We start from the raw sequence: 27,913 nt of genomic DNA, 5'->3' as shown, positions 1-27,913 counted from the left end.
AAAGGGGACAAAGTTATTTTTGTTCAATTACAATTACATTAGTGGAATTCCTCTATTCCTTTGGGTAGATGGAAAAAAAGTGACACTCATTTTGCTACTTGGTGTGCTGTGGTATTTTTTGGCTGGTAGGAGATGTGAACAACCTGATCAAGGACAAGGCTGCCTTGGGAGTGCATGGCTGTGTGCTGCTGTTGCTGTCTACCTGTCAGGTAGGTGGGAGGTGTCAGATCAGAGGTGTGTGCCACTGCTCTCAGTGTGCTCTGTGCCACAGACTGAAAGTCTTGATTGTGTCATCTTGATCTCTTTTCCTGCCTGAGGTGAGGAGCAGTGTATTGCAGTAGAACTCTGGTCAGTGTGTATCTGTTAGTTGAGAAGATTTTGGTGTCCTTGCAGTGCTCCCTGCTATTTCCCCTTCTCTGTGTTTCCTTTGGATTCCCTGGGCCAGCAGCAGGGTGAGGATGAGCCCTTGTCCCCAGCTCAGCTGACCTCAAGAGATCTTGGTGCTGTTGAGCTGTAGCCCTGCTTTTCCTCCCCCCTCCCAGTGTGTGCACACAGGAGCCTTCCTCCCTTCCCTCTTCCCTTTCCTAGAGCTCTGGCCTCTGTTCATTCAACCTGTTCCAGCTGCAGAAGGGTTCTGCCAGGTGAGCAGGTGGAATTCACTTGGGGAGATGCAGTGAGCTGCAGGGCTGGCAGAGAGTGAGGGAGGTGATTTCTGCAGAGCTTGTGCACCTAGCGGGGGTGAGGGAAGCAGAAGCTGTTCTCCTCATTTCACAGGGAGTTGTCCCCATTGTGACTTGTCATGTCACCAGGACTTACTGCAGTGCCTGGGTTTGTCCTGGATCTCACCAGGGTGCAGCCACGGGGTGGGGAGATCTGTGAGCTCACACCAAAGGGAACTCACAGCAGAGGGAACTCACCTTGCCTTGTGGTGTTTTGGCTGGAAGAGGAGCAGTTTGCATCTCCTCTACCCTGAGCCCAAAGAAGCTGTCCTTGTTCTGCTGCCTGTGGCTGTTGGCTCGTGCCCCTGTGCTCTTCTCCTCCTGTGAGTGGCACAGCCTTGCTGTGAATGCAGGGCACGCTGGGCTGCAGCTCTGGGGCTGCTCAGTGGGGTCTGCACCCCTTCCCAACCCCTTCCTGGGAAAGCACAGGAGCACCTGGTGGCCCAAAGCCTTCAGGTCAGCACTGTTCACTGGCAGGATCTGTCCCAGGCACTGCTGCTGGTGCAGGGGGACCTGCTGTTCAGGATAAGGATTTCTTTGTCCAGCATCAAATTTCTTTACCCAGCTACTGTGCATGAAAGTGCTTTGCAAACCAAGAGTTAGGGATGATGATTGTGGCTTCCCCTCCTCTGCCCTGTAACCTCAGCCAATTTATCTGCCTCAGAAGCTGTAACACCTCTCTGCCCTGCCTAGAGCAAACATGGACTAGCAGGAGGGATCCTCTCACCTGTAAGGAGTGTTCCTAGGTGAATTAGGCATCCCATTTCCTTCCTGCATCTCCTTTATCATCATGCACATTGTCATTACTATTGTGGTTCTTTAATTCTCCCTTGATGGGATGTGGATAACTGCAGGAAAAAAACCCCAACAGATGGGAAAGCAAAGACAGCTGCTGCTGAACAAAATCTGTTTAAACTTTTCACTTTTGTTTCAGTCAGTCTGGGTGTCAGGCACAGGGAGATGAGGCCTCTGCCTTGTGCTTGCTGAAAACATGTCAAGCTTTGTGCAGGGCTGATGGAAAATGAGGCAGGAAAATGTGTCAGGGGATGGAGTGGGAGGGGAGCTGAGCTGCCTGCACACCCTGAATGGGCAGCTGTGTCTTCAGGGAGCCACGCTGCACATGGGGCTGCTCTGCTGCAAGACATTTGGGAGCTTTTGTTGGCAGAAGTAGGGAAGTGGGATTAAGATACATTTATATTCACTTGGACTGGGCATAAAATCAGGGGTTTAGCACAGTAAATGAAAAGAATATGTCATGCTAGGCCTGAGTGGAGGGAATGGTTAAGCTGAGAATTCACAGCTGTTAACTAATGATTAAAATGGCAATATTAGACAGTGAATGTTTCATCCTACATCAGGAGGAGTTTGCAGAGTCTGTTTCCTGTAAAACAGGGAGAAGTTTTTGTAGCTTGTGTGTTTTCCATGAAACAGCATGGTTTGAATGCTAAAGGAAGGTAATACATTTCAGCAAACATCCCTGCACCCCGGTGGCTTTGAAGGTGTCATCATGCTGAGCCAAGGCAGCCCTCAGTTCTCCAGTCAGACCTTGAAGAGGATTTGTATCAAATAACTGGATAATCCAGGCTGGAGAAAAGGGGCTTGTGTGCTTCAGTAGGCAAAACAAGCTGTATTTTCACTGTCTCCTCACATGGTGAGAAACAAACTGGGATTGAGTGCTTCTAGGCTGCTGTTTTCCCTTCCCTTTCCTGAACCTGGTGCTTCTCCCAGTTATCATTAACTTTTTAGGCCTGGGAAAGAAAACAGCCTTAAAAAATCCTTGCAGGAAATTTAACACATTTCTCAAGAGTTTTGCAAATGGCCCCAGAGAATAAGGAATGCTGGATCTTGTCCCTCCAGGACTTGGGGCTGAGCTTTCCTCTGGCCATGCTGAAGTGCCCAGCTGAGCTGATGTGCAGTGCTGTGTTTTTGGAAGCCAGTGCAGCCTCTCTGCTTGTGCCAGTGTGCACAGAGCAGGGCATTGTACCAGTGCCTTGCATGACAACATCCTGGCACTGCTCTGGGCATGGCCCTGGGCTGCTCTGTGCCAGCAGGAACAAGCCAGATGTGGCTGCTGCAGCAGACAGGACCCCCTCTGAGCAGGCTGGAAAGAGGCAGCACGGGCAGACAGGAAGCATGAAAGGAACATGGATAAAATTTAGATTGAATTGGTAGTTAAATTAAGCAACAGAAAATGTTTCACTCTATATTTCCATCACAGTCCTGGTGTTTCAGCCAAAAAAGGCTGGCTCTGGATTCCTGCTGTGCCAGAGCATGACTGAGGCAAGCAGTCCTGGGATGAAGCATATCCCTGCCTGGAAAGCTGCTCCCAGCCCATGTGGCTTCAGCAAGGAGCCCAGCTCTAAGGAAGTGCCCTGGGAGCAGGCACAGGGAGAACCCTGCCCCTCTGGGGGAGAACAGCATTTCAGCCAGCACAGCACAGGGAAACCTCTGCTCCTGCAGCCCTGGGTGAGCTCCATGGCAGCTTGGCAGCACCAAATGGATGGAAATGCAGTGCTGGTGTCCAGAAGCACAGGCAGCAGAATGTGTTAGCAAAGCCTCTGCTAGAGCTGATCTGGGAAAACACTTCTGCCTTTGGTAAGCAATGGGTCTTACCCTGGAGGAAGTGGGAATGGTGTGAGGCACTTGCAGTGGTGGCACAAAGCTCATCACATGGGCAGGGGCCAGTGCAGGATGCTGCAGCACTTGGGCTTTTTCTAGGACTGGGTTTTCAGAGGTACCAAATTCCTGCTGAAGTTTGGCTTGTACAGAAAAATGTCAGGGATCATCAGTCTCTGCTCCAGGGATGATTGCTCAAGTTTACTTCAGGATGGAAGAAGAGTTTCCTCTGGTTCTCAGGGTAGTCCCAGACCTCCAGCTCTCCCACCCAGAGATGGCACAAAGGTGTTTGCAGGGGTTGTTTACATAAGGTTGTGGCTGTAAAGCTGTAACACCTCTGCTGCCTGGCTTCTTGTTCCACTGGGCCATAGCTGCTGGCTTGGGGTGGCTTTCTAGGTATTTCCATGAGGGTGTGGAGGTGATGGTGCACGTGCAGGATTAGAGAGGCCTGGATGAGACTCTCTGTGCACATGGAGCTGCAACAAAAGAAATTGGCTGTTTTTGTAATTCATGGAACCACCAGAGTGCCCAGGGGAGGCTGGCTTGGGTCAGGCCCTACCCACTGCTCCTGTTGGTAGAGCCTGTCTTCCTGTCTCCTTGGATTTTTCCAGGCTTGTTTTGTGCTCTGAAACGTGCAGACCTTTTTCATTTGCTAATCAGACGTGCCAACAGGTTGGAAATTTAAGTAAAATAAATGAGCCATCTTTCCATCCAGGCCTGCATCTGGAAGGAAGGATTTCAGCAACATAATTGCTGGAGTTCTCTTCCAGGCTGGCTTCAGATGTTAGCAAAGCATTATGTCTTTGGTGTCTTTTGCCAACCTTCCTCTTCTGCAGATTTTCTGTTAAACATGTAAAATGAATTATGGCTTTTCCAAAAAATAGATGTTTGAAGGCGATCCCAGATAAAAAGTTTTAAGATTAAAATCCACTGAGCCCCCAGAAGTGGTAATCTCTGAAAAGACAGGGTGTGGGTCTGTCTGCAGAGAAGTTTCTTTTGTGATTTGATAGCAGAGGAGGAACTGAGAATTACCAGATATATGGAAAAAGGAAAATTATGTGGGCTGATGAACTTGGGTTTGGGGCTTTTACTCCGATTTGGCGGGTTACCCTGATGAGGTGAGCTTCCTTGTGAGCCTGAGCTCATGCTGCATGTGTTTGTCTCACCAAAACAGTGCTGGTTGCTATGAAATCCCCAAGCAGCCTTGTCAGTGATTGTGTTCTGAGCCCTTTGCTACGAGACTTGCCTGCAGTGATATGAAAAGGCTTTTTATGCAGAAATCAAGACACAATGATGCATTTTGAAGGCTCCTCCCAGATTTCTGAAAGCAGACCCTACAAACCCTTGCCCCTTGCTCTGCCTGTGGTGCAGGTCTCCAGCAGGTGTTGGGCAATGTTTAATGCATCTCATTGCTTTTGAGTCTCTGCCTGCCTGAAAGCCCAGGTGCCTTTATTAGCTTGGCCCTGCATAGCAGAGGGAGGTGAAATGAGGGATGTGACTCTGCATGGAGAGGGGACTCCTGGCAGCTCAGGCTGCTGTCCCCTGCCAGGGCTTGTGCTGCTGCTGCTGTTTCTGTATTGCCCAGCCCTGTCAGGCTCTGCTCTCCAGAGGCTCTCCCATGGCTAATCAGCAGTTTCCCACCTGACAGTAAAGGGCTCCTGGCCCCATCCTCTGGTTGCTTCAGCTCTGCTCCATCACCCTGCCCTCTCTCTGGCTCTCTAGAGGAGCCTGCACTTCAATCTGACCATGTGGGATTAACCCTTTGGTGATTTATTTTAGTGGCCCTTGTGTAGAACCAGCAAAGTGGTCTGGAGCTGAGGCAGGGGCAGGGCAGGTTCCCTCAGGCTGTGCTGGTCAGTGCTGGATAAAGATGTGGATCATGAAAGGCTCCACTGCAGCCTCAGCAACCACAGAGGCTCTGGGTGTGAAGAAGTTTTGTGTCTGGTCACCTTTTTGTGACTGGAAAAGAGATAAAATAAACTCTTGTGTGGGGCTGGAAGCATTTTCCACGTGACTCCTTACTCACCAAGTGTACCCTCTGTGTGTTGCTTTCCTCCTGTATCTCATTTCCCAGATGTTTAACCCCTTGTTTGTCGCCCTGCAGACCCAGCTGATCCAGATGGTGATCTGGATGCTGCAGCACCGGCTGCTGATCCAGCTGCACACCTACGTGTGCCTGATGGTGCCCCCGAACGAGGAGGAGCTCCGAGGCCAGGACGAGGACGTGCCCTTCACTGCCAGGGTTGGGGGACGGAGTTTGAGCACCCCCAACGCTCTCAGCTTTGGCTCCCCAAGTATGAGCACACTTTTCTCTGCCTCTTCAGACTCCACCTCACTTGTAGAGCTTCCCTTAGTGCTGCCAAAGTCCATCAGGCCTTGGTAGTGAGAATCTCCTCTTGCTGCAGTACTTGCTAATTAGGTCCAGCCTTTCCTAAATTTAGAGCTGGGCACTGGTGAAAGTCCTAGGGGCTGTTGGGCTTATTTTTAGAAAGAAGCAATGCTTTGTAATTTGCCAAATTCTCATCTGGTCGTGTAAAAGATTTTTATGAGAGGTACTTCTTTGTTTTTAAAAGTAGCTTTGTCCTCCCTTGCTGCACTCAGAAGTATCCCCTGTGTTCCTTTGGCAGATTCTGGTTTTCAGGACAGAAAGAAAATGAGAGAATTTGTTCAAGCAGTATTGGTTTCTGTGGGCTGTAGAGCCATTAGAGCCACCTGAGGAGACACAGAGCTGGCTTTGTTCTCACACGATTGATTTCTGTTTGTATCCCCTGATTTCTTTAATCTCCCCAGTGCCATTCTTCAGGGTGATTCCAGGAAAGCATTCTTTCAAGAGGATGAGTCAGATATAATGCTGAAATCACCAAACTTTCCTGCTCGGGCTGTTCGGAGCAGCCTTCTCAGAACTGGGCTTGGATATGGGGAGAGATCCTCTTCACAACTTTGAGCTTTACAGGAGTCATGAATTAGGGCAGAAATCTTGGAAAGTGAGTCAGATGAGTCTGTGATCTGCTTTTTCTGGCTCCCTCACAAGAGGATATTGCTTCTTGGCCTCTCTGCCTGCTCCCACCTTCTGTGCTGTTAGGCTTTTCATGTTACCACTTCAGGGTATTCCAGCACAGCTGTCTGGGAATTCTCTTTTCAAATGTTTTTTATGGACTGTTTATGGTCTCCAGAAATACAGTTTTCCACACAAATGGATGACTCTGTTGAAACATTTGAATTTCCCATTGAGAAAATCGCTGTGTTGTCATATGACTAATTGCAGATCCATGGAGCACTTGGAGAGCCACTTTCTCTGCTCTCCAGAGAAGAGGCATTAGTTGGAAAGGCTGCACAGAAACAGCTTGAATTGATAAACTTTGCATCTTTATGCTGAGGAATACAAAAATTTCATGTGTATGTGTGTCTCTCTCTTGTCCTGATAGCCAGCAGTGATGACATGACTCTGACAAGCCCTAGCATGGATAACTCCAGTGCTGAGCTGATACCTGGTGGGGACTCACCCCTAAATAAGAGGATGACAGAGAATCTCCTGGCAAGCCTGTTGGAGCACGAGAGGGAAGCCATCCTGAATGTCCCAGCTGCCCAGAATCCAGAGGATCTCCGCATGTTTGCAAGGTGAGCAGGGCAGGATGCAACCATGGCTCCTTATCCTCCTGCTTGATGGAAGGATTGGTGTGGAGTCTGAGCAAATCCTGTTAGCCTGGGCATTTGGAGGAGAAATTCTTTTGGGTTTGCTCCTGTATTTCATCTGTAATACAAACTAATATTAGTGGCACAAGAACACTTGGTAACAAAGAGTCCTGGGTGTGTGAGGGAGCATCAGGGAGTAGGGGTGGACTTCACTGTCCTGCCAGTTTTCCTTGTCCACACATGGCAGACACAAAACTGCACAGCCTAGAAAACCCATCTAAGCAGGCAAGGCAGAGACCCAGGGATGCTGATGCTGCCATTTTGTGTCCATTGGTATTTCCAAGCCAGCTCTCCTTAATTTTATGGTTTGTAAACTCCATGGAAACATGAGACACAGAGCCAGCCTGAATACTTTTACAGAGTGTCCCAAGGTGTGTTTAGCAGTGAGGAGAGCTCACTGCTTAGCTTAGCTAAGCTAAAGGCATTAGGATGTGTGATCAGTAGCACACATTTTGTTGTTACACATTTGCACTCAACAGAACCAGGCACTGTGTGGTTCTGTACGTGGTAAAAGCAGAATGACTTCCTAAGCAGCCATCTGGGAAGCAGGGAGGAGGGGAAATACTTTTTCTTCCAAAGGATTTCAAAACTCAGTGGCATCACTGGAATGCAACTTCCACTGATTTTCATACTTGTGGAGCAGAAAACCACCTGAGGCAAGGACTGCAGATGTTCCATATTTTAGATTCAGTTGGTGATACCCTGAAAACCTGGTTCTTGCCCTAGGATGGATACAGGGAGGTAGTCCAGGGAAATTGTAATAGCAGGAAGATGCTTTCCTTGTCTGTGGCAGAGTACAGCTGAGGGACTTAGAGCTCTCAAAACTTGTGGGTAGTTAATGCTTTCTGAATTATTTGTCTCCTTCTTCTTCTGCTACTCTTCAGAGAATATGCTCTGACTGGGAGGCAACATTGGCCTCTTGAGAACTCTGAAGTGTTTTTCTTACCAGCTAAGTCATTACAAAACTGAGGAAGAAAAGTAACAAAAAATCATATTTAACATCTTAAGACAGAATTTGTGGGGGACTCCCTGGACCAGTTCAGTGGTGATGCAGGTTCTTAGTTATCCTAGTGAGAGGAAAGGATGTGGTGATTGCTCCCCTCTCATACCCTCAGCTGGGTAAAAGAGTCATTTGGAAGCTTGGGAATTGCAGATGCAATTTTGCATCTGCAATTTCTTTGTGAAACCAGCTGAGTGGTGTTTGTTGTGCAGTTTGCTGCTGCCCCAGGTTCTTCTGCAGATCCCCAGGCCTTACCAGGTCAGAATTTCCAGTCTGCTACAGATTGAATTGACAAGTGCAGAGTGCTCTGAGGCAACAGTGAGGAACAAACAGATTAAACAATAAATAAACAATAAACAGATGGGTCCTGTGGGCAGATGCCGCAGTGCACATGTAGGAATGTTCATGCCAGACCCTCTTGGTTACTGCTGGTTTTATCCACCACAACTTGTAGGTGTATTTTCTCTGTTTTTGTGTCATAACCATCAGACATGAGTGAGTAAATCTGTTGCTCTCAATGAAAGAGAAAAAGCCATGGTGAGGCTGCCTGAAGGAGCTGATCTCCCTCATTACCCTCATGCAGGTTCTGCTCCAGCCCTGCCCACAGCTCTGCTCTCACAGCTGCCTCCAGAGCAAAGTGCTGGAAATGCACAACTGGTGCCCCAAATATCCTGTGGTGTTTGCCCTTGCCAGGATGCTGTGTGTGCACACAGAGGGATGGGCTACTTCCAGCACAGCAATAAAGCTCAGCCTGGCACATTTTCCTGTGCTGGTGCCTCTGAGTGCCTGTCCCTTGTCACACAGACAGCCCAGAGTGCTGGTGCCTGTGCAGGGCTGTGCACAGCCTGTGTTTGAAGGCAGAAACCTCAAGGGGAAATAAGGAATTACTGAAGCTTGGCTCCAGCATTGGCTGCATTAACCCTCCTAACACTGAATGGGAATTTAAATCCAAGTTCTTTCCTAAGCTGCAGTTACAGGAGGGTTGGCATATCCATCCAGGAGGAAGCTTGAGAAGGAGACAAGTTCGTTTTGAGCTAGATCCTCAGTAATGTACACCAATCCTTCCTCACTGCACATTAAGCAGTGCTTTTGAAGCCTCAGGAAGCTGGAGGCTTCACTCATGGCTTCTCTCCCAAGCCATGGGTGTGGAGCTGCTTTCAGGGTTTATTTGTCTTGCTCTGAGACTGGGAGGTGAGATCCTTCCCTCCACTGAGGAATGCTCATGGGCAGCACTGAGCTCTGGACACTTCTGCTCTGGTTTCAAGCAGTGCTGTGGCAGGGACATCTCCTTGCCAGAAATAAGCTAATTCTATTTGAATTGCTAGTCTGAGAGAATTCTTTTCTTTTTAGTGTGTAGGAACACTCCAATGCTGTTACAGGGGCAGCTCTTGCAACTTGAGGAGGGGAAAACAGTGATGAGCAATGGAAAGCAATAATCTTCCATCACTGCATCTGGATGTGCACATCTGTCAGCAGACACAGCTGTGCAGCTTCAGGGGGACTCACACACAGTGCTAGTGCCCCAAGAAGTGCCATCTCATGCTGACTGTGTCCCATAAATGTTCCTTGCCCAAAAAGGCAAAGGCAGTGCCCACCTTCTCTGGAGCCCCAAGGACAGCCTTGTAGATTCTAGTTGGACTTTTGGGAAAATCTCCTCCCTGGGAGCGTGATGCAGCCCAGGACAGATTGCCCAAGCATCTGGAGGGATCTCCATCTTGGAAGGGTTTGAAAAAGCTCCACAGCATTAGCAATAGTCCTCCTGGAGCAGGATGCTGGGCTAGACTTTGGGGGTGTCTTCCAGCTGGCATTTTTGTGATATTCTTTAATATCCTCTCTAGCTTTTATTGGAGTGGAAAGTATTTAGTCTTGACCAGTTACAAATCCAGACTCTTTCTGAATATAAGATGGATTTATTTATTGGCAAACTCTTCAGTCTGTGCTGCTGTGGAAAGTCAGGTCCTACCATTTGTATGGGAGAGAGCTGAGCCCCAGGGTATGAGCACATGGGCACAAGAGCCTGGCATAGGGGATCCCCAAAATCACTTTGAGAACTGTGAGATGAGCTGTAAAATACCAATGTTTCTGCTCACACCTGTGGGAACAGTCTGGCTTTGACACACTCAGAACTGACACTGTCCCTGTGAGGGAGCACTTCTCAGTGCACAGTTGCCACTGGCCCAGGGGGGTGACCAGTGAGCCTTGTGTCAGTACCCAGTGGGAGACAGTGCAAAAGGCAGAGGCACAGCCCAGACACAGCAAAGACTGGAGCTTGTCTCTGCTTGTGCTGCAGGTACAGAGATGCTCCATACTGGTGCCAGCTTGAGAGCTGGCAGAGGAACAGCAGGAGAAGCTGGCAGGGAGCTGGGGCTGCCCAGCCTCAGGCTGCCAGTGGGGATCCTGCTCTGAGCCCACAGACAGCTCGTGGGGGAGAGGAGGGATGTGGCAAGCTGGGAAGCAGAGAAACACACGTGGCACTGGGCTAGAGGTGAAAACTCTGCAGTGGGACATGTGATGGAGGGACACTTGTTGCACAGTGCCTCCTTTGCAGTCACCTGTGAGAGTGGTGGGTGACAGGAGTGCCCAGCCTCCTGGGCAGTGGGAGGAGCCAGGCAGGTGTTGGTCCTGCAGGGAAAGCAGGAGCTTTTCTCCATCCTCCAAAACAGGCTGGAGTGCTCCAGTGGATAGTGAGTATATTTTGAGGGCTGTTCCTGCAGACGGGCTGTATGAATGGATTGGAAAACAGATCATGTCATCTCCACTCATTTTACAGTCAGTTGGCATGAAGCTGCAGATGGGTAATGGAACATGAGCAAAGGCTGCTGGAGCACAGAGTGATGTGGAACACACGTGCAGGCACAGCTGGCTGTGGAGCTGGGAAGGGACTCTGGCCTTTGGGCCCTCACAGAGCGGGGAGTATTTGAGTCACAGCACGGCTGTGACACTTGGGAGGGTGTTGAGACAAGAGGCTGAGCAGCAAACTCAGGCTTCATGTGGGGCTGCCTCGGTGTTATGGCTCAGAGGGCACTCTGGGGAGGGGCCCTCAGCCACTGGGGAGTTCTGCTGCTTGTCGTGGACCTACTGTGACTGACTGTGCAGGGCCATGGTTTTCTGTTGGCTGTAGCAAAGGGGTATCTCTGCTGTCTTTGTTTAAAGAGAACAGGGAACTTAAGAAGCCAGCATGATTTGAGCTTGGGCCTCAGGGGGTTTGTAACTCCCACAGCTTCTCTGTGGTGCCTAGCACCAAAATTTCCATCTCCCTGTTGTGACTGCTCCACCCAACCCAAGCTGCCCAAGCCCCAAGTGCAGGACCTGTAGTTACAAAGCCCCTTGGGCTGCTGTGAGGGAAAATAGCTCTTCATTCTAAAAGGCAGTGCAGGTACCCAGGTCCCTGATGCTGTGACAAAGGGCAGTTGTAGGCTTAGCTAAGAGAGTACAGAATAAATCTGCCATGTCCTGACTTCTCAAGGCTTGTTGGCACTTGTGTTTGTTCACTTTCTGGAATTATAACTAAGTTGAAAATTGACAGTCTTGGGAAATGCCCCAGACTGGGAAACCTCTTGATCCAAGGAGGACCTTGGCAAAGCCCCACAGTGGGCGAGTCCCATCCTTTTCCAGGGGATTTCTGTGCTAGGCATGATTTAATTCCCTTTTCATGCAAATGAGGGACATAACCCAAACAACATTGTGATTTGCATGCCATGGGAGAGGAGCCCTTGGGGGTGCAGTATGAGTTTGAGCTGCATTTGGCCCACGTGCTCCCTTGCTCTGCTCCCTGCAGGCTGCTGCACTACTTCCGAGGGCGGCACCACTTGGAGGAGATCATGTACAATGAGAACATGCGGCGCTCGCAGCTGCTGATGCTGTTCGACAAGTTCCGCAGCGTGCTGGTGGTCACCAGCCACGAGGACCCCGTCATCTCTGTCTTCCAGTCGCTCCTCAAGTGACTCTGCTGGCACAGAGGAGGGAGGAACCTGCCATGCTCTCCATGCTGAGAGTCTAAAGGAAGCCTAAAGTCTGCAGGAGGTGGTTTCAGTTCTGTCTAGCCATGTGACACACAGCAGGTTGTCCCCGTTGGTGCCTGATTGTCCCAGCAGCTCCCCGAGGCTCTGGGGATGCTGCAGGACAGCACGTGCTTGCTCAGCCTGGATCCCTGCCCTGCCACACTCACAGCCCTTCCCTGGGATCCTCGGAGTGGGACAAGAGGGTTCTGCTGTGGTGCTGCTGGCAGAACTTTGGGGGGACACTGAGAGTGCTTCCTGTGCCCTCCAGCATGGGACACACAGCCATGAGAGCCTGTCCCCAAGGCACAGCATGCATGGCCTTGCTCCAGGGCACAGGGGAGCTGGCCTGGCTCCCAAAGAATGACCCTGGGCACCCAGGAATTGTTTGATCTCACAGCAGCGAGGACAGGGGGGAAGGCAAAGTATCACAAGTAAACATGAAATCATGAATGAATGACTCAGTCACTGTGTCATAGCTCATTCTTTCCTCGCCCCAATATCCTTTTTCCTCGCCCCAATATCCTTATTCCCAAGTGTCTGTTGGAGCAGGGCTGTCACCAAGCAGCCTGTGTTCTGGGTTTCCATGTTTCCCAGTTTGTGCCTGGGGGTGGGAGCTTGGTTGTTGAGCAGGACTGGAAGTTGCTGGCCAAGCTGACAGTTCAGGGACCTGTTCCACCCAGAGGCTGGTGCTGAGGGCACTCAGGCCCATCCCTCAGGGCTTGTTTTGTCCCTCCAGTCCCTCTCCCACAAGCATGGCTGGGGCTGCAGGGAACCAGACAGGGATCCTGGCCTGGGTTAAAGCTATCCAGCAGGAAAGTGAGACACAGGGCTGCATTTCCTGCTCTGGTTTGGGACTGATCCTCCAGCCATGCCAGAGCCAGAACAAGAGGCAAGAGCCCTGGCTCATGCCAGGGCCTGGGGACAGCAGGAGCTTCAGCCAGCTCACCCCTGCCTGTGTGAGGCTGGAGCTTTTCCCAGAGCTGCAGGGTCTCAGGAGCAGCTTCACCTGCCCACACCAACTGGGTGAAACTGGGAGCTTTAGCTGACTTACCTTCCAGCAGCCACTGGGGGAGCTTCTTCAGGGTCCCTTCAGCGAGTCTGGCCCTGCAGCTGCAACAGGGATGGTAGGGAAGAGCAAAAAACCGTATCTGACCTAAAACTCAGATCAACACCACTGCAGGCCCTGTCCAAACCAGCCCGAGCACCTGAGCATCAAGGTGAGCTACTGCAATCAGAGAAAAGGCTGCCCAGAAGGGGCTACACCCAATTCTTTCATGGGATGGAGACAAGAGTATTTAAAAATAAACTTGAGCTTTTTTATTGCATGTGAACCTTAAGGTGGGGGTGGAGGTGGGGGGTGTCCCCCTGTCACCCACCCAGTGTGGCTGCAGTCCTGCAGGTTGTGCCCTGAATCCTGGGGGTTCTTCCTCTCTGTGCCTCAAGCCAGGCTGCTGAAGCAGTGCTTTCCCTGTGTGGGGGTTCACACAGTGCTAAGTTCTGAACTGGTTTCAAAAGCAGCTGGGAAAATGAACAAAACCCCATTCTTGTTCTCCAAGCTGGGCATTAGAGATAGGTAGAGGTTGGAAGGGGTCTCTGCTCAGAGGAAAGGTGTTAGCTCAGGTCACTCAGGACCCTGTCTGGGGAGGTGTGAATGGCCCACAGCTTCTCTGGGCCCCTGTTCCAGCATCTGACCACCCTCATGGGGAAAATTTTTTCCATAGAGCTAATGAGAACTTCCTGTTTTCCAGCTGGTGGCCTGTTACCTCTCATCCTGTCCGAGAGCAGCCTGGCTGTCTTCTCTATGCCCTCCCCTGAGGTAGCTGCAGACAACAGTAAGATCCTTCCTTTACATCCTTCTCTCCCAGCTCCCATCCTTTCAGTCTGCTCTGATGCCACCCAATTTTTAAACTATTTCCCTGCAGCAGCCAAGCACTGGCCTCTGCTGAGGGCTGAAGTGATGGGAGCAGCCCAGAGCTGTGACCCTTCTCCTCTCACCCACCTTAATTAAGCCTGGATCTGTTGGCAAGGGAGAAAGTGGCCTTCAGTGTCCAAAGTGTCCAAAACCAGCCTCAGTTCTGGCTGGGAGGCCCATTGCCAGTCTCCTGCAAATAAAGCTCCACCTTGCCCCATTCATTGTGACAAAATACATTTATTGTTAAAAACCCCCCAGAACCCTCTATCTGCCATGATGCAGCCTGAAGCCATTGTACAGAGCACAGCTCAAGTCCTGGTCCCTGGTCACTTGCAAGACTTGTCAGCTGCCAGGGGAGTGTCCCTTTGCTGCCATCTCTCTCTCTACTTTCTTGTCTACAACACTCACAAATCTGTTTCCTCGTAAATAAAACCTGAGTGGTTTCTGTGCCCACTCTCCCCTGTTGCCAATGCCAATCCTGGTGGTGGCCACCACGTCCTGCTCCCCCGGCGGGTCCTGTCCTGGCACCATCCAGATGGCATCATCCTGAGTCAGGTCCCTTTGGTCAAAAGCCTTGTCGATGCCAAAGGCCTGGCAGAGCTTGGAGGGCCCATTGCAGAGCTGCCAGTCCTTGAGCAGCCTGCTGGGTGCTTTCCTGGACGCCCTGCGCAGCTCCCTCATGGCATCCAGGCCCTGCAGAGGTTCCAAGGAACGCAGCAGCACTGCAGCCCCTTCTCCTGTGCACAACAAGAGCTGGTGTTAGTATGGGGCTGGTTTTTGGGAATGTCACACCTTTCAGCCCCCTGCCAGCAGCACTTCAGCTCTGAGCCTGTGGCTCAGGCTGATGGAAGAGGGAATCGCCTGGTGCACCCAACCATGGGCCTGTCCTTTGCTCCAAGGGCACTCCCTTCCTACCCCAAATCTCCAGTGTCCTGTAGCTCTGTGTCCTTCACTCTGCAGTGCTGACTTGCTCTTCCCAGCTCCACCTGATGTTGCTAAGTCTGGCTGCTGCTCCAAGGCTTGCCAGAGGGCAAGAGCTTTTTCTTATGTCAGCACAATGTTCAGGAATAAATACACATCTGGTTCGGTTTTGGCAGAGGTATCTGAAGCTCTGCTCCCAAACCCAGTGGATTTCTAATAAACTCTGATTACAAGAACTCCAGCTAACAAAGGCAAGGAGGAATGAGTGTGGATGCTGCCAGAGAAAGAGGCAGCTTGAAGAGAAACCTGGGAAGGAGCTGCAGGCACTGGGAGCAGTCACTGCTGAGGGAGCCAGGGCTGGTACCAATCCAAAGTCCCTCTGGGGGTGTAAGAGCTGGGATGAGCACGGCCTTGGGTCACTGCACAGCTCCAGCAGAGTGTGATCTGGACACACGTGCCAGAGAAGCTCTCCCAGGGCAGGGACCTGGGGCAGGACTGGGCTGTGGGATGCACAGCCCTGGGAGCAGCACTTAGCAGAGGAGAACTTTCTATGACAAAAACTGAACAAAACAGACAAATTCTTTTCTCAAATGTGATTTGCTACCTTGTCAGAAGCCTTGGGTCCCCTGCCCTCCCAGCTGTTGCAGCCAGGTGACAGCAAAGCAAAGATGCAGCTCTGAGCAGACATTCCCTGACAGAAAGGATCTCCAGCCTAAGTGGTACAGAAACGTTTCCCTGGTGTTTTCCAGTGGCCAGGAGGGGCCCAGGTCTCCTCCTGCCCCTGAGTGGGTGAGGAGAGCACTGGCACAGGGCCTGTGTGCAGCCCTGCACAGCTCCCCCTGTGCTGGCCACCCACAGCTTTCCTCCCACCAGCATCTGCAGAGTGCTGCTCCCCAGAGTCCCCTCTCCCTCTCCAGCCTCAAACATCTGGAGCCATGCTCATGCCTGGCAAAGGCTTTTTGTGTAGGCACTGGCAGATCCCTAAGGAACTGCGATTTCCCAAAATAGAATCCCTCTCAGTTTTTGTACAAATCCCACACTACATTACCCCTCTGGGCTCCCAGTGAGGTCCTGGTTCCTGGCTCTCTGAGGTGTGCCTGCTGCCCTGAACCATCTCAGAACCCCTGCTGCCCTGACTACAGCTCAGTGAGGTCAACAGCCTGGATTCCAACAGCTGTCAGCAATCTGTTCCCAGGCACTCCCTTCTCCAAGGAGGGGGATTGATGCTAATCTGGCAGCCAAAAGCTGCTTCCCTGGCCTAACAGTGATTTAGAGCTCAAAGGTCATTTCAGATTTTTAAGAACATGTTCCATGTCCTAATTCTGCTTTTTATCAATGCACAAAGAAACATCCTTCCCATCATGTTGCTGCCTCCCTTGCCAGGAACAACTTGCAGGATTCTAAGCAATCTCTCATTACATTGCTTGCTTTCACTCATCTCAACTGCAAGTGGAAACTGTGGTCATACTTGAATTGAACAGAGTCCTTGGGAGTTCATGTGAAGAGAGATGAGCATGTGGAAATCTGCAGGTGCTCCCAGAGCAGCACAGCCCAGCCAGGGGGTATTGGCAATTTCTGTCTCTGGCTGCTCTTTCTGCATTTCCAGCTGGAAGTTTCCAGGTTCTTTCTAGCTGTGTGTAACACACACCCCACTCTGCTCAGAGAACAGCCTTGGGAAGAGGTGGAGACAGCAGGTGGGACACAAGTGCAGGGATACCATGATGAGCTACTGCCTTCTTCCCCTCACGCCTCTGGTTCCTCCTGAGCTGACCTCCACATTAGAAATTTAATTTCAATTCCCAAGAAGTGGCAGAGTCAACTCCAGAGCGCTTCAGCCTGGCTTCTTCCACTTCCCAGCCTGCAGCAGTTCACTCTCAAGGGTCACCTGAGTTCAGCATCTGCCCAATGTGCACACACCAGCAGCAGCAGGGCCAGCTGGGGATGCTGAGTATTTATCTCTCCTGCTAAGAGTCACTCCATATAATGAGCAGCACTCAGGGCTAAAAGCTGGGATCTAACAACACTGCAGAGGCCAATTCTCTCCCTGAGCAGCAGAATTCATAACATGACAGTGGAGTCCCACACCCCCACAGCTTCCTGCTCCTTCCCCGAAACAGCTCCAGCTCCCAGGCTTGGAAACAGCTCTTGGCCACTGGAGAGAAGAGAAGTTTCTCCTCCATTCACCCACCTGACTTAGTGCTCCCCAATACTTCCTCCAAAATCCTAGTCTAGGAGCTGAAAGTTAGGGAGAAGTCCCTGCAGTGTGACCCTGGGCTGAGCATCACCAGGCTCTTGATTTTACAAGCTATTCTTTCAGATCTGGCAGCAAAATACAGACCTTGGCAAATTCCAGAGAAACAGATCACAGCTAAGTCAGAGAGGCATGACTGGCATTTATCCTCTTCCTGAGGCAAGGGAAGCCCCACATCTCTCTTGACTCTAGGGAAAGCTCTTAGCACTGAGATTATTGTGCTGCTCAGGATATACTGTAGGATTCATGCACAGTAAAAGACTTTGGCTATATGTTTTCTATAAGCTCTTCTCCTCTACCACCCATGATTTCTCCAAATGTAGTGATGCCTGCTGTGGCTTCAGGCAGTTGCAGTATTTCACTCAGGGATGGGAGGACCTCTCACAGTAAAATTCCCCATGATGAAGCTTTATCTCAGTGTTGTGCATGAAGATTTCCCCTTCCTCACTGACAAAGAATACTGGATCCCCCCCCATCTCATTATGGTTTTATGAACACAGGGCTGTGGGTTACACACTCTTCCCATCCCTGAATGATACTGGAGCCTGAACCTCAGTGTAAACCAATAAATAAAGAAGGTTTATTCCACCTGGAGTCAGAGGCTGTGAGGTTGTGTATCAAAACAAGTGATCCCTAAAGATCCCTAAAGAGTCAGAGCTCCACTGCTTCAGAGGATACACTTGTCTCTTGGAGCTGTTTGTCTTCAGAGTGTGCTAGGAAGAAGGACCAAGCTATGCCACAAGAGATGTTTTTGGGTTTTTTTGCCAGGGTTTCTTTGTCTTTTTTCAAAGCCAGAGTCAAAAGAAAGTTTTGAAAATCCAATATCCAGAGAATGAAATGCTTTTGCCCTCTACCCAGGTGCCATGGTGAAGATGACTCCATCAATCCCTCCCTAAGACTAAACCACAGCACCATAAACAACTGGAGAAAAACATCTCGGGTGTGATTCCCCCCCACATTCTCTCTTTCAACACTTCTGCACGTAGGCAAATACTCAGAAGGGGCAGCTCCAGTTTGTGTAGCTGCATCAGTGGTGCACAATGTGCACAGCCATGGCACTGACTGCAGGGCTCTGACAAAGCTGGCAGTGACAGCTCTGCCTGGTGTCACTCCTGTGGGACAGCATGATGGGGAGGGAGTTTGTAACAAAAAATGCAATGAATTCCATCACCACAGGGAGCCCTTTAACTGCTTTGCTACAAAACTAAAAACAGGTACATAAGGAAAATTTTCCTGAAGTGTAAGATTTCAAAGAAATCTTTCTAGAATTCAAAGGCTAAACATTTTTTAATAAAAAGTATTATTCTTAATATTTTAATCACCAATAATCCCATCCTGACAAATGAACCATGTGCTTTCACAATCTGAACAGATGTGGCAGAGCCAATGTAACGAAGTTCACATGTGTTCATCCACCAGACTCAGACCCTCAGTTGCAAAGTCAGGCTCTTCCCCCACACATTAATGTGGCACTATTTTTCTGCTTGGCCTGAGCATTCATGGTCACAGTTACATTTGCTCTCCACTTAGGAATACACAAGCTTTTTAACCTTAAGCATCAAAATAGTGAAAAAGAAAGTAAATTGGGTTTGAGATTTTTCCTAACAGAGTGAGAAGTTACCTTGGAAACACTTGTTGCCATTTCAAGGTGTCTAATTAAACAGGAGATTCATTGCGAGGCAAAAGCTGTCTTTCTTACAATACAGGAAAAAAAAAGAAAGTTTTCAGTAATGCTTCTTAAGAGTCTTGAAATGTGAAAGACAGTTTCAGTAAATTACAGAGTAATTTAATTAGAGTTTGATTATTTTTTCTTGAGAATAATAAAAGAAGTTTGAAGATTCTGTAACAGTCTGGGTATTTTGATTTGGGTGGGTTTTTTTGGCTTTTAGATACAGCTAGACAGCTAAAATGCTCCCACTGACTCCTTGCTTAAGCTTAGGACATCTCAGACTTTTTGTTTTCCCCAACACTTCATTCAGCCTCTGAAGATAAAGGCAGGAGACAGAGGAGTTTCATGCCATGGCAACAGACACCAAGATTTAGGCTGTCATTAATGACTCTGAATTTTTCTCTACATCACCACTTTTTGAGGAACAAGGTTCACTGAATCATATGACCGAGGCAGCAGCCCAGGTCATCGAAACTGAAAGCTCCAGCCTATCCAGATTCTCCCTCATTTCTCAATCTCTGTGTGCCTGAACAGCTCCCACAGCTCCCATCTGGGACAAATGGGGCAGATGGAGATGGGCCCTGCCTGCTGTGCTGCCTGTCCACAGTGGCAAAGCCCAGGTCCCAGGGGAGGATGGTGACAGCAAATCAGAGAGCCCCCAGAGAGCTCACAAGTGACTTGCAGCACCACTGTAGCGTGAAATGTCAGCCCCATGCTGCTGGCATTCCATCTCTTTCAGCCTCAGCTTACCTTGGCTGGAAACATTCATGCAGAAATAAATCCCATAGATCTGGTACACGTACAGAGTTCCTGGTTTCATGAACATTGCTGCGTTCCGTTGTGTTTGCTTCCCACCTTTCGAGTGGGAAGCTTCATCTTCCCCACCCAGATAAGCTTCTGTTTCAACAATCCTGCCCCAGAGCTCTCTGCCATCAGGAAGTTTGCGAACTAAAATCTGAAAGAGAGGTCAGAGTGCATCAGTTACCAGCCCTCAGTACAAAATAACCACAGCAAGAGCTGTGGAAACAGAGAAGTTGGAAAGAAAGGATCTGATGGTACTAAATCCTCTCCAGTGAGCAGTCTATAAGCTAACACCAACTTTTTCAGCTTTCAGAGCCCAGTACAAGGAATTCCCATCTGTCCCTCACCCCACAAAATGCCTGGAGTGTCTAGATGAGGCAGTATCAAACAGAACCAATTTATGATCCTACATATACTAAAGCCCACGGAGGTGCTTTTGTGGTTATTTTCTGTATTCTCCACTCCAATCCATCAGGTTTAAGACAAAAATCACTGCTGATATCAACCTTGAAGCATCACGACTGTATAATCCTTAGATCAGAAGAAATATGACAGTGGCACAATTAAACAACTGCTATGATTAGACAGTTTCCCTCCCTAGAGATGTTTCAAACAAGTCCCAGTCCCAAATCACAGAGATAATCAGCTCTAGAGAGGGCATCAATGCTATTTCAGTATTTTCTGCACCACAGAGAAGGGCAGTGCAGGAGAGATGGGAATTCGCTTCAGGCAGACAACAACAGATCTTTGTTATTACAGTGTGTCCTTGCTGCTGGTACCTCCTTAAATAAAACAAAGCAGATGCAGGGGAAACAAAACATGACAGTCAAAAGATTCTCTTTAAAAATAAAACAACCACTAAACTTTGTACAAAGGAATTTGTGGTTTGACCTGATTTCTAAACTTTGTGCTTTGCTTAACGTGTATGAAATACTGCATCACAGTCTCGTTTGGGCACAGCAATCAGTTTAATTATAACACTTTAATTATGCAGCTGTTCAAAAATGACCTTCAGAAAACAAAGCTTAATTCCTAACAGATGTTTGTGCTGGATTGCTAATGCAGATATTGATCTGATCCATAATGGATGCTCCAGGAATTGGTTTCCAAAGCTGCAGTTCCAGTATACCACAGTTTCCCTACAGCACTTGTCAAATTGTTGAAAATGATATGTTTATTATTTTTAATGAGAAAAAAAACCCACTGGTGTTCAGCAAGTGCCTGGGAACATCCCAAAACCAGACCCATGTGGCCACACTTCTCCCTCAGTATGATGAAATGCAATGGTTAGGTTATGGGTTTAAAAGCATCCAGGCATTTCCCTGTCTTCAGACACACCAAATATTCTGTTGAATAAAAATGTGATAAAAAATAAAAATGGTGATAATTCCCAACACCTCACAGTAAGCCATTTCATAAAGATTATTTTTCTCATTGAGGATGTATCTTGATGTTATAGCAGTTCCCTCTGAAAGGCCATTCACTCCATGTACCTTTTTTGTTTCCAAGAACTCAGGTATCATGAAGGTAAGCAAGATTAATGTACCAGATGCCTCCAAAATTTGGTAGAATTAAAGTAATGAAGGAAACACTAAATTATCTTTATAAGAGAATAGGCTAGGTCATGGGAGACTGGGGATTATACTTTGAAGAAAATGTAAAAGTAAGATAGAAATCACGAGGTTTGGAATACTAGGCCTAAATAGGAAAAATACAGAATTAGGACTCAAAAATCATCTGCCCAAAGTAACTGAACGCAAGAGGGTGATGGAGCCATTAAGACAACAAAAATGTATCAGTAATGGGAGATTTCAGGCATCCTCAGATAGAGCAGGATATGTGCAATGTTTGCTTAGACACCATCAAATGTTATGCAGAGCAAGGAATCAGGAACCTCATGAGAAAAGACTCAGTTCTCAGATCTGGAGCAAAACACAAAGTCTTTTCCAAAGACTTGCTCCTGAAAAACAACTCAGTATCATGACCGTGAAGGATAAAGTTCAGTGTCTTTTCACAAGCATTAAAGTCCAAAAATAATCTACCAGAGTCCTGCCCACCAGCACAAAGAGGAAACTATGTAAAGTAAGGGAGCTCGTTGGGAAGAACTTTAGAGGCAGCCAAAGGTTAAGGCCTGAAAGGCAAGCCTCTAGCAGGATGTCTGCAAAGATAGCAACACATGTGGAGTATCACAAAGAGGTGAAGGCAGACCAGAAAGAAACCCAGCAGGGCTAAAAGGCAGAGCAAAGGCGTCACTTACAAGCAAGATATCCTTAGAAAATAAAAAAAAAAAAAAGGCTGGATGCAGCAAAACAGGCCAAAACCAACAGTTTGTGGAACAAATTCCTGGAGTTATCTAAAGCCATGAGAACCCAGAGAGTCTGCTCACCCTGTAGACAATAAAGGTGTAAAAAAGACTCAGAGAAGATAAGAGCATAGCAGTGAAACTGAACACACATTTTACAGTTGAGTTTAGCAGGTCCAGGACTGGAACTTTTTATAGGGAAAACACTAAGGGAACTCCCTCCCCTGGAAACAGCCAGAGAGTTTTCTGAAGGACTCACTAAGCAGAAGAGTCAATCACCACCACTGATTTCCAAAGGCTTGCAGCAAGGTCCAAAGACTCCTCAAAGTTTATGCAATGGGCTAAGGGAGAAGTCCTTGCATGAACAGGTAATGACTTGGAAACTCAGAAACAAAAGATAGGAATAGAAATATTTGGCATGAAAACAGCTTAACTGTGAGACTGTGCAATCCTTAGCATAACAAGAGAGTAAAATGGAGGCAAAGAAGATGTTGCTGACTGCAGAGCATTGCTTTCCACTGGGCTAAGCAAGAAACAAAAACAAGTAAAGCAATTGCTGAAAGGAAGATAATGGGCCTGAAACAGCCTTCAAACCACAAGTAGCTAAGCATATTTTAGTAAACAGAAAAAAGGAAGGAAAACTCCACCAAAAAACCCCAATTAAAAATGTGACAGACTAAATCTGAAAAATTACTCCGACTTCATCTAGAATAGATTCAGCTACTGGTTTTTAAATTCCACAGCACTTAGCAAGAGAAGGAATGAGAGCTGTATTCCTAAAATAGCCAAGCCCAGGAGTCAAATGGCAAAAAAAGAATTTCATCCTTTTACACTAAGTTATCAGCTAGCACATAATCCAGTGCAAGAATCTCAGTGCTCATGCCTTACCTGTCCCAGAAAGGACTTGGCCAGACTAACACAGGGCTGGTTGAAAAAATCTTCTTGCAGCTGAGGAGAGTTTTTTTTCTCTATTGCAAAATATTTGCTGCTTTTTGGAGAAGGATCTGCTCCAGGTGTAGTGTTCAGCTGCTCCACAGCATTGATCTGAGGGAAGCTGCTGGTGTTTTGAAGAGCACTTAATTGAGCCAACAGCTTTCTTTTTCTTGGCATAGTTCTAGAAAATAGATATAAGTATCAGTAGGATTATAAAGCTTATTTAAAAGCAACTAATTTCCACAAACTTCTGTTTTTACACACCTCTGCACAACAATGAATCTGAAAGCCATGACTACATGGACAACCTATGCAAACTGCAGCAGCAGGTGACAGATTTAGCTGTGTTTGCACCTGGCTGGGCAAATATTGGGCTCTCCTGATGAGCAAACAGAAAACAGCAGTTTGAGTATTCATCTTTTAAGGACTGCAGATAAAAGGAACTGTGCTCCACTAAGCATTGGAAATAAGTTTGCTGTTAGGTTAGAAAATTCAGAAAGTAAAAGCAAAGATGAACCTAAAGCTAACAAAATCTTTTAAGCAGACAGAAAAAACAGAAAACAAGCACTTCAAAAACTGTGTTGCCTCGGAAAGCCCACAGAAGCTGTGTATCAATCATTTTCAAAGGTTATGTAACTGGATCAGAATCTAAACCTCTACAGGAAATTTAGAGATGCCCTATTGAGTCACAAACTTATTGTGCTGTAGAAGTGTGTTAGAATCTTCCCAAATGATTCAACTTACCAGAAAGATTCAACCTACTGTTCCAGCCAACAGCACGGACCTGAGGCAGCTACATCACAATTGTGCAATTGTTCTCCTGGTCTGTCACCACCTTCCATGAGAGCTCCACAAAGCTGGTGTTTCCTTTTCAGCGCTGCAGTCCTTACACCTGCTGAACAGGTACAAACATTTATTCACTGGATAAAGTGCTTTGAAACAGGCCAAGAGATTCTGGATCTGATACCAAGAGTGCACCATCAAATCAAACTCCAGAATAATCTGCAGTTTTCTGTTGGTCCAGAAAAAGCCCATCTCTCAGATGGGCAGCGCTGGAGATGTTCTTAAGCCTTTGTTATTCAGTGGGGAATACACTTTTCCTGTACTGAATACACAGAAAGTTGAACCCAAACTTTTAAAATGTCCCCATCGGCACTAAATTTGGGAAGTCAGCCTCAAAAAAAGGACTTTTACAAGAGAATGCAAAGACAATCATTCTAAATTGGACCCCATGTAGATGTAAGGGTCCAACATCATACGGATTTAGAAATGGAGATAGAATCCTAAAGCTGAACCTGCAAGCAAGTATATACATAAGTAATTTACTGTTGCCACTCATTTTTCATCATATCATCAGCATTTAAAAATTACTACAAAAAATTTCAACATCAAAAGGAATCTTTATCTTGGTCTGATGATTCTCACAATGAAGTTCCACCAGCAACAGTTTATTTTCACAACAGTAAAATTCAGCATTGCTACAATCTGAATCACCAGTGCCAATTCCCCAACAGTGTTGTTTCACTTCAGAAGAATCCAGACACAAACATATAAAAATAGGTAGGAAAAAAAATGAAATCACATTGACATGACTGGCAGAGAGGCAGGATGGTTTCATTTTTTTCTGAACATCTAATTCTTTATTGCAATAATTCAGTGGTGTCAGAGACTTGCCACAGAACCACCACCTCCATGCCAGGTACTCTGCTCTGAACTGTGGCTTTTAGCTGGTGGGAATTCTTAAAAATTTTGTCAGAACTCACCAGCCTGCCTCAGACAGAACTGACTGGTGGCCTGGACAAGTAAGTCCTGTCCAGGAGAAAGAGCTGCAGGAAGGAAGGGGCAGAGGAGAACACCTCACCATTTCAGACTGACCCTCTGAAACACTCAGTCAAGGCAGTACTTCCCACTGAAGACAATACCTCCAGACTTCTCTGACAGTATTAACTGGAACTTCCAGCTCATCAGCCACACATAAAGACATGCTGCAAACATGGCTGACTCGAGTGGAGCACTAACTCATTTGGTAATTTGTGCTCTTATGGAATGCGACATCAGAAACAGGATCTGAGCTGCCTGGCACCTACTGCACTTCCAATTAAATCATTCCCAAAGCTGCAAGTGCTCTTACTGACATTTACAGCAGCAGCCTCAGGGCACTGGAACTTCATTGCTGTGGGCTGATCCTTGACCCATCCCAGCATCTTCAATAGAAACAGCAGCAGGAAATTGCCTTGTAGCCAGGAGAAATGGGTCAGTACAGAAACATGAGCGCAGAGTGAGGGGCTGCAACACCAGCTGAGAAACCCAGAAAAAACCCCACATTCCTAATGCTCTGTCCCCCTGCTCGCTCATAGCAAGATCTGAAACACAAAGCTCTGTGCCTCAAAGCCTATCTACACCTTCTGGAAATAATGTTGCTTGCAAATACAAATCTCTTCTTGCCCAAGAAAAATCACACTGTAGGAGGCAACACATTCCATAGATCCAAGCCCTGTGCATTTGGGAAGCAAGAGGCTCAACCTCTTCTGTAAATCCGCATAGAAATTCTGCAGCTCTTCATTTCTATCTAGATTTTCCTGCTTGTATAATAAACAAATCCTACTCCTGGGCCTCAAATAATGAGCCATGGGTTTAATCACTTTTTACTAATCCTGTTGTAACCAAATGAACTACAAGCTGTTAAGCACATCTGGTAAAAACATACAAAAAAAAAGGGCATGGAAGTCAGAAAAAGAAGATCAAGAGCAGAATCAGCACAAGTGCCTGGAGTGTTCAGGGCTGCTGGGCTAATCTCAGGCAAGGGGTTCAGAAGCCTGCAAGCCACAGTTGGAGAGACACTGCAAATCTGTGCAAAACCCAGCTGAGCAGCAGATACACCCTGTACTCAAGGCACAACAGAGTCTACAGAAGATTCTTTAATCCTTCTAACAAGACAACATATACAGGCATTTCCTTAGGTATTCAATGAGTTTTCATGAAAAGAAGGAGGGGAAAATATATATATATCCCACTGGCAATTTGCATGTACTTTTGGCTCCCAGGTCCAGATACCTGCACAACCTTCCTCAGGTACATCGGTTTTTCTGACAGAATAATGAAGAGTACATAAAACACTGCCAGTTCTGGAGAGACAATTGCTCACAGCAATTCCCAGTTGTACAGATTTGAAGTGGGAACAGATGCTGGGTCAGACCAAAGGATACCTCTCCCTGGATCCTGCTCTCCTGCCCAGGTCAAGAGCAGGAGCCTGGGGAAGAACAGAATAAACATCCAGGGCTCCTCCACACATCCTCCATGTCTCTGGACTGGAACCTTCTGATCCAGGCACAGTCTTCCCTGAACCTCTGTAACACCAGCCAAAGGGAGACTTGACCAAGAAAGAAAACTTCACAGAAATAGTTATTACTGCTGCAAAAACTCCCTCATCTTGTGTGAGGAATTAGCACTGCTCCCCACCCAGAGGAATTAATTTACACCTGCACTTCACCACCCTCAGCCCTCTTTACCACCTTCAGTAAGGCAAAGCCAGCTGGAAACACTGATTTTCCATGTCATCTACAAACCATCCCTGCAGCACCCCAACGGTGACCTCCAGGCACCAGGAGAGCTGCCCATTTACTCACATCCTCTTTGCTATCTTTGCAACAACTGTGTATTTCTAACGGGGAACTCCCTTATTATGTCCAGGTAAAGGCTCCTGTTTAAAACCTTCCAGAAATCTGAGTACAGACTGTGAGCCAGACCTCAACATGCTTATTTAGACCTGCAGAAAATTCCAGCATTTTTTAAGGCATAACTTATAAGCCACATTGATTTTCCCCCCTAGATACTTATGCAGCTGTCCAATAATCCTACTTTGCTACATTTGCTATTAATTCACTTGTTGGTGGTCAAACTTTAAAAATTAGTGACACATTTGCTGCTGAAACCATCACTAGCAACACTGTCCTTGGGGGCTGCATCTGGTTTGGTAGTTTATTCCTGCCTGTTTCTGCCAGTTTAGCAACTTATTCCTGCCAGTTATTCCTGTCCTTTTTGTTCCATAACCTCTTAAACAGACATTTTAAGGCAGATCCTTCAATGAGTTCTCAGCATGAATGATGTCTCTCTGCCTTTCCTGTCTGGTCTACCCTATTAGTGACCAGAAATAAGATAATAATGTATAGTTTTCTGGACAACAGTGTGAGAAGCAGGGAAAAAAAAAAAAAACACTGAAAAATGAGTGCAGCCATGAGCTAATATAACCATAGTCAATTTCTTCACAGACAGATTCTGACAGCACGTGCAATCCTAGCACTGCAAAAACAAGCCAAAAGGAATGCTTTTATTCACCTTACTAAATGCTGGAGATCTTATTTCCTTGCAATTCAAGTCCTCACTCCTACTCCCTACCGGGCATCTTGAGCTTTTTTGGGATGAAGCCTAACTCTTTCTTCTGTAAAGAATAAAGAAGGCAACAACGAGCAATGACGAAAAACCAACCACAAAAAGCTTTCTCAGCAGAATTACATCTTGGTTGAGGACATTCGTGATTTGGAGCGGAACCCGGGGCTGCAGCGGGGGGCGTGCCCGGCAGTGCTGGGCAAGGCCGGCCGGGCCTGTTCGGGCGCTGCCGGCGCCGTGGCCGCGGCCGAGCCCCGGGAACCCGAGCTCCCTCCTCCGCCCGCCCCGGCCGTTCCCGGTCGCTCTCGGCCGTTCCCGGTCGCTCTCGGCCGTTCCCGGGCTCCCCCTCACGCACCTGCCGGGCCCGTTCCCGCCGCGGGCGGGGCGCGCGCAGCCCCTGCCGCGGCCCCGCGGAAGCCCCGCAGCTGTCGTGAGGGGCGGGCGGGGGCGGGGCGGAGGCAGAGGCGCGGCCGTGAGGGGGAAGAGCCGGCTTCGATTTACGGGTTCTTGTTCCTCTGGGTTGTCTCCTCGTGGGTGTTGCTTTCTGGAGCACAGACCTTCTGTAAAACAGCGTTTGAACTCTCGCTGGTTTTCAGCATCCACTTCTCTGTTTTTCATGTTAATCGTTAATTCATCGATACGAAGGCTGAGAGTTGAGGGTGTTCGGCCTGCGTTAGAGAAGCGTGTGGAGACCTCAGAGCTCTTCCAG

At 48.0% G+C, this 27,913-nt stretch overlaps 2 protein-coding genes across 14 annotated transcripts in view; one reads left to right on the top strand and one right to left on the bottom strand.

Moving 5' to 3' along the window:
• Positions 1 to 12,485, top strand: part of NPRL3 (NPR3 like, GATOR1 complex subunit) — a 43,012-nt gene extending 30,527 nt beyond the window's left edge. For 5 of the 9 annotated variants that reach the window (XM_030958339.1, XM_030958344.1, XM_030958345.1 and 2 more), the window contains 3 exons: positions 5,440 to 5,629; positions 6,761 to 6,953; positions 11,807 to 12,485. In XM_030958339.1, the coding sequence (XP_030814199.1) occupies positions 5,440 to 5,629; positions 6,761 to 6,953; positions 11,807 to 11,972 (549 nt within the window). In that variant the 3' untranslated portion in view covers positions 11,973 to 12,485. The remainder of the gene's footprint in view (positions 1 to 5,439; positions 5,630 to 6,760; positions 6,954 to 11,806) is intronic. The other 4 variants (XM_030958340.1, XM_030958342.1, XM_030958348.1 and 1 more) reach the window with 1 other exon arrangement.
• A 1,542-nt stretch (positions 12,486 to 14,027) lies between these two features.
• MPG (N-methylpurine DNA glycosylase) lies at positions 14,028 to 27,618 on the bottom strand. Of its 5 annotated transcripts, none has more exons than XM_030958496.1 (6): positions 27,560 to 27,618; positions 27,154 to 27,256; positions 23,563 to 23,713; positions 22,774 to 22,999; positions 19,533 to 19,737; positions 14,028 to 14,678 (listed from the first exon to the last, which is right to left on the bottom strand). In XM_030958496.1, exons 4-6 carry the CDS (start codon positions 22,993 to 22,995, stop codon positions 14,284 to 14,286), a joined length of 822 nt encoding a protein of 273 aa, XP_030814356.1. In that variant the 5' UTR covers positions 22,996 to 22,999; positions 23,563 to 23,713; positions 27,154 to 27,256; positions 27,560 to 27,618; the 3' UTR covers positions 14,028 to 14,283. The 5 variants fall into 5 exon arrangements, with proteins under 5 accessions (XP_030814356.1, XP_030814359.1, XP_030814361.1 ...); XM_030958499.1 differs by having other exon boundaries at positions 23,563 to 23,710; XM_030958501.1 differs by lacking the exon at positions 27,154 to 27,256 and having other exon boundaries at positions 23,563 to 23,710; positions 27,560 to 27,616.
• Between the last annotated feature and the right edge of the window lie 295 nt (positions 27,619 to 27,913).

Source organism: Camarhynchus parvulus, chromosome 14 (genome assembly GCF_901933205.1).
Source record: "Camarhynchus parvulus chromosome 14, STF_HiC, whole genome shotgun sequence".
NCBI classification, from domain to species: domain Eukaryota; kingdom Metazoa; phylum Chordata; class Aves; order Passeriformes; family Thraupidae; genus Camarhynchus; species Camarhynchus parvulus.
Note: the sequence above shows the minus strand (reverse complement) of the source record. Positions and strands in the feature narration are given on the sequence as shown.

What these genes read in the sequence shown, in the direction of transcription:
- MPG (XM_030958496.1), bottom strand. Translation starts at nt 22,995, where the DNA reads ATGCCAAGAAAAAGAAAGCTGTTGGCTCAATTAAGTGCTCTTCAAAAC. An exon ending in CCAAGTCCTTTCTGGGACAG is followed by an intron (nt 19,738 to 22,773) that starts GTAAGGCATGAG and finishes CCTCTCTTTCAG; the next exon opens with ATTTTAGTTCGCAAACTTCC. An exon ending in CATGAATGTTTCCAGCCAAG is followed by an intron (nt 14,679 to 19,532) that starts GTAAGCTGAGGC and finishes TGTTGTGCACAG; the next exon opens with GAGAAGGGGCTGCAGTGCTG.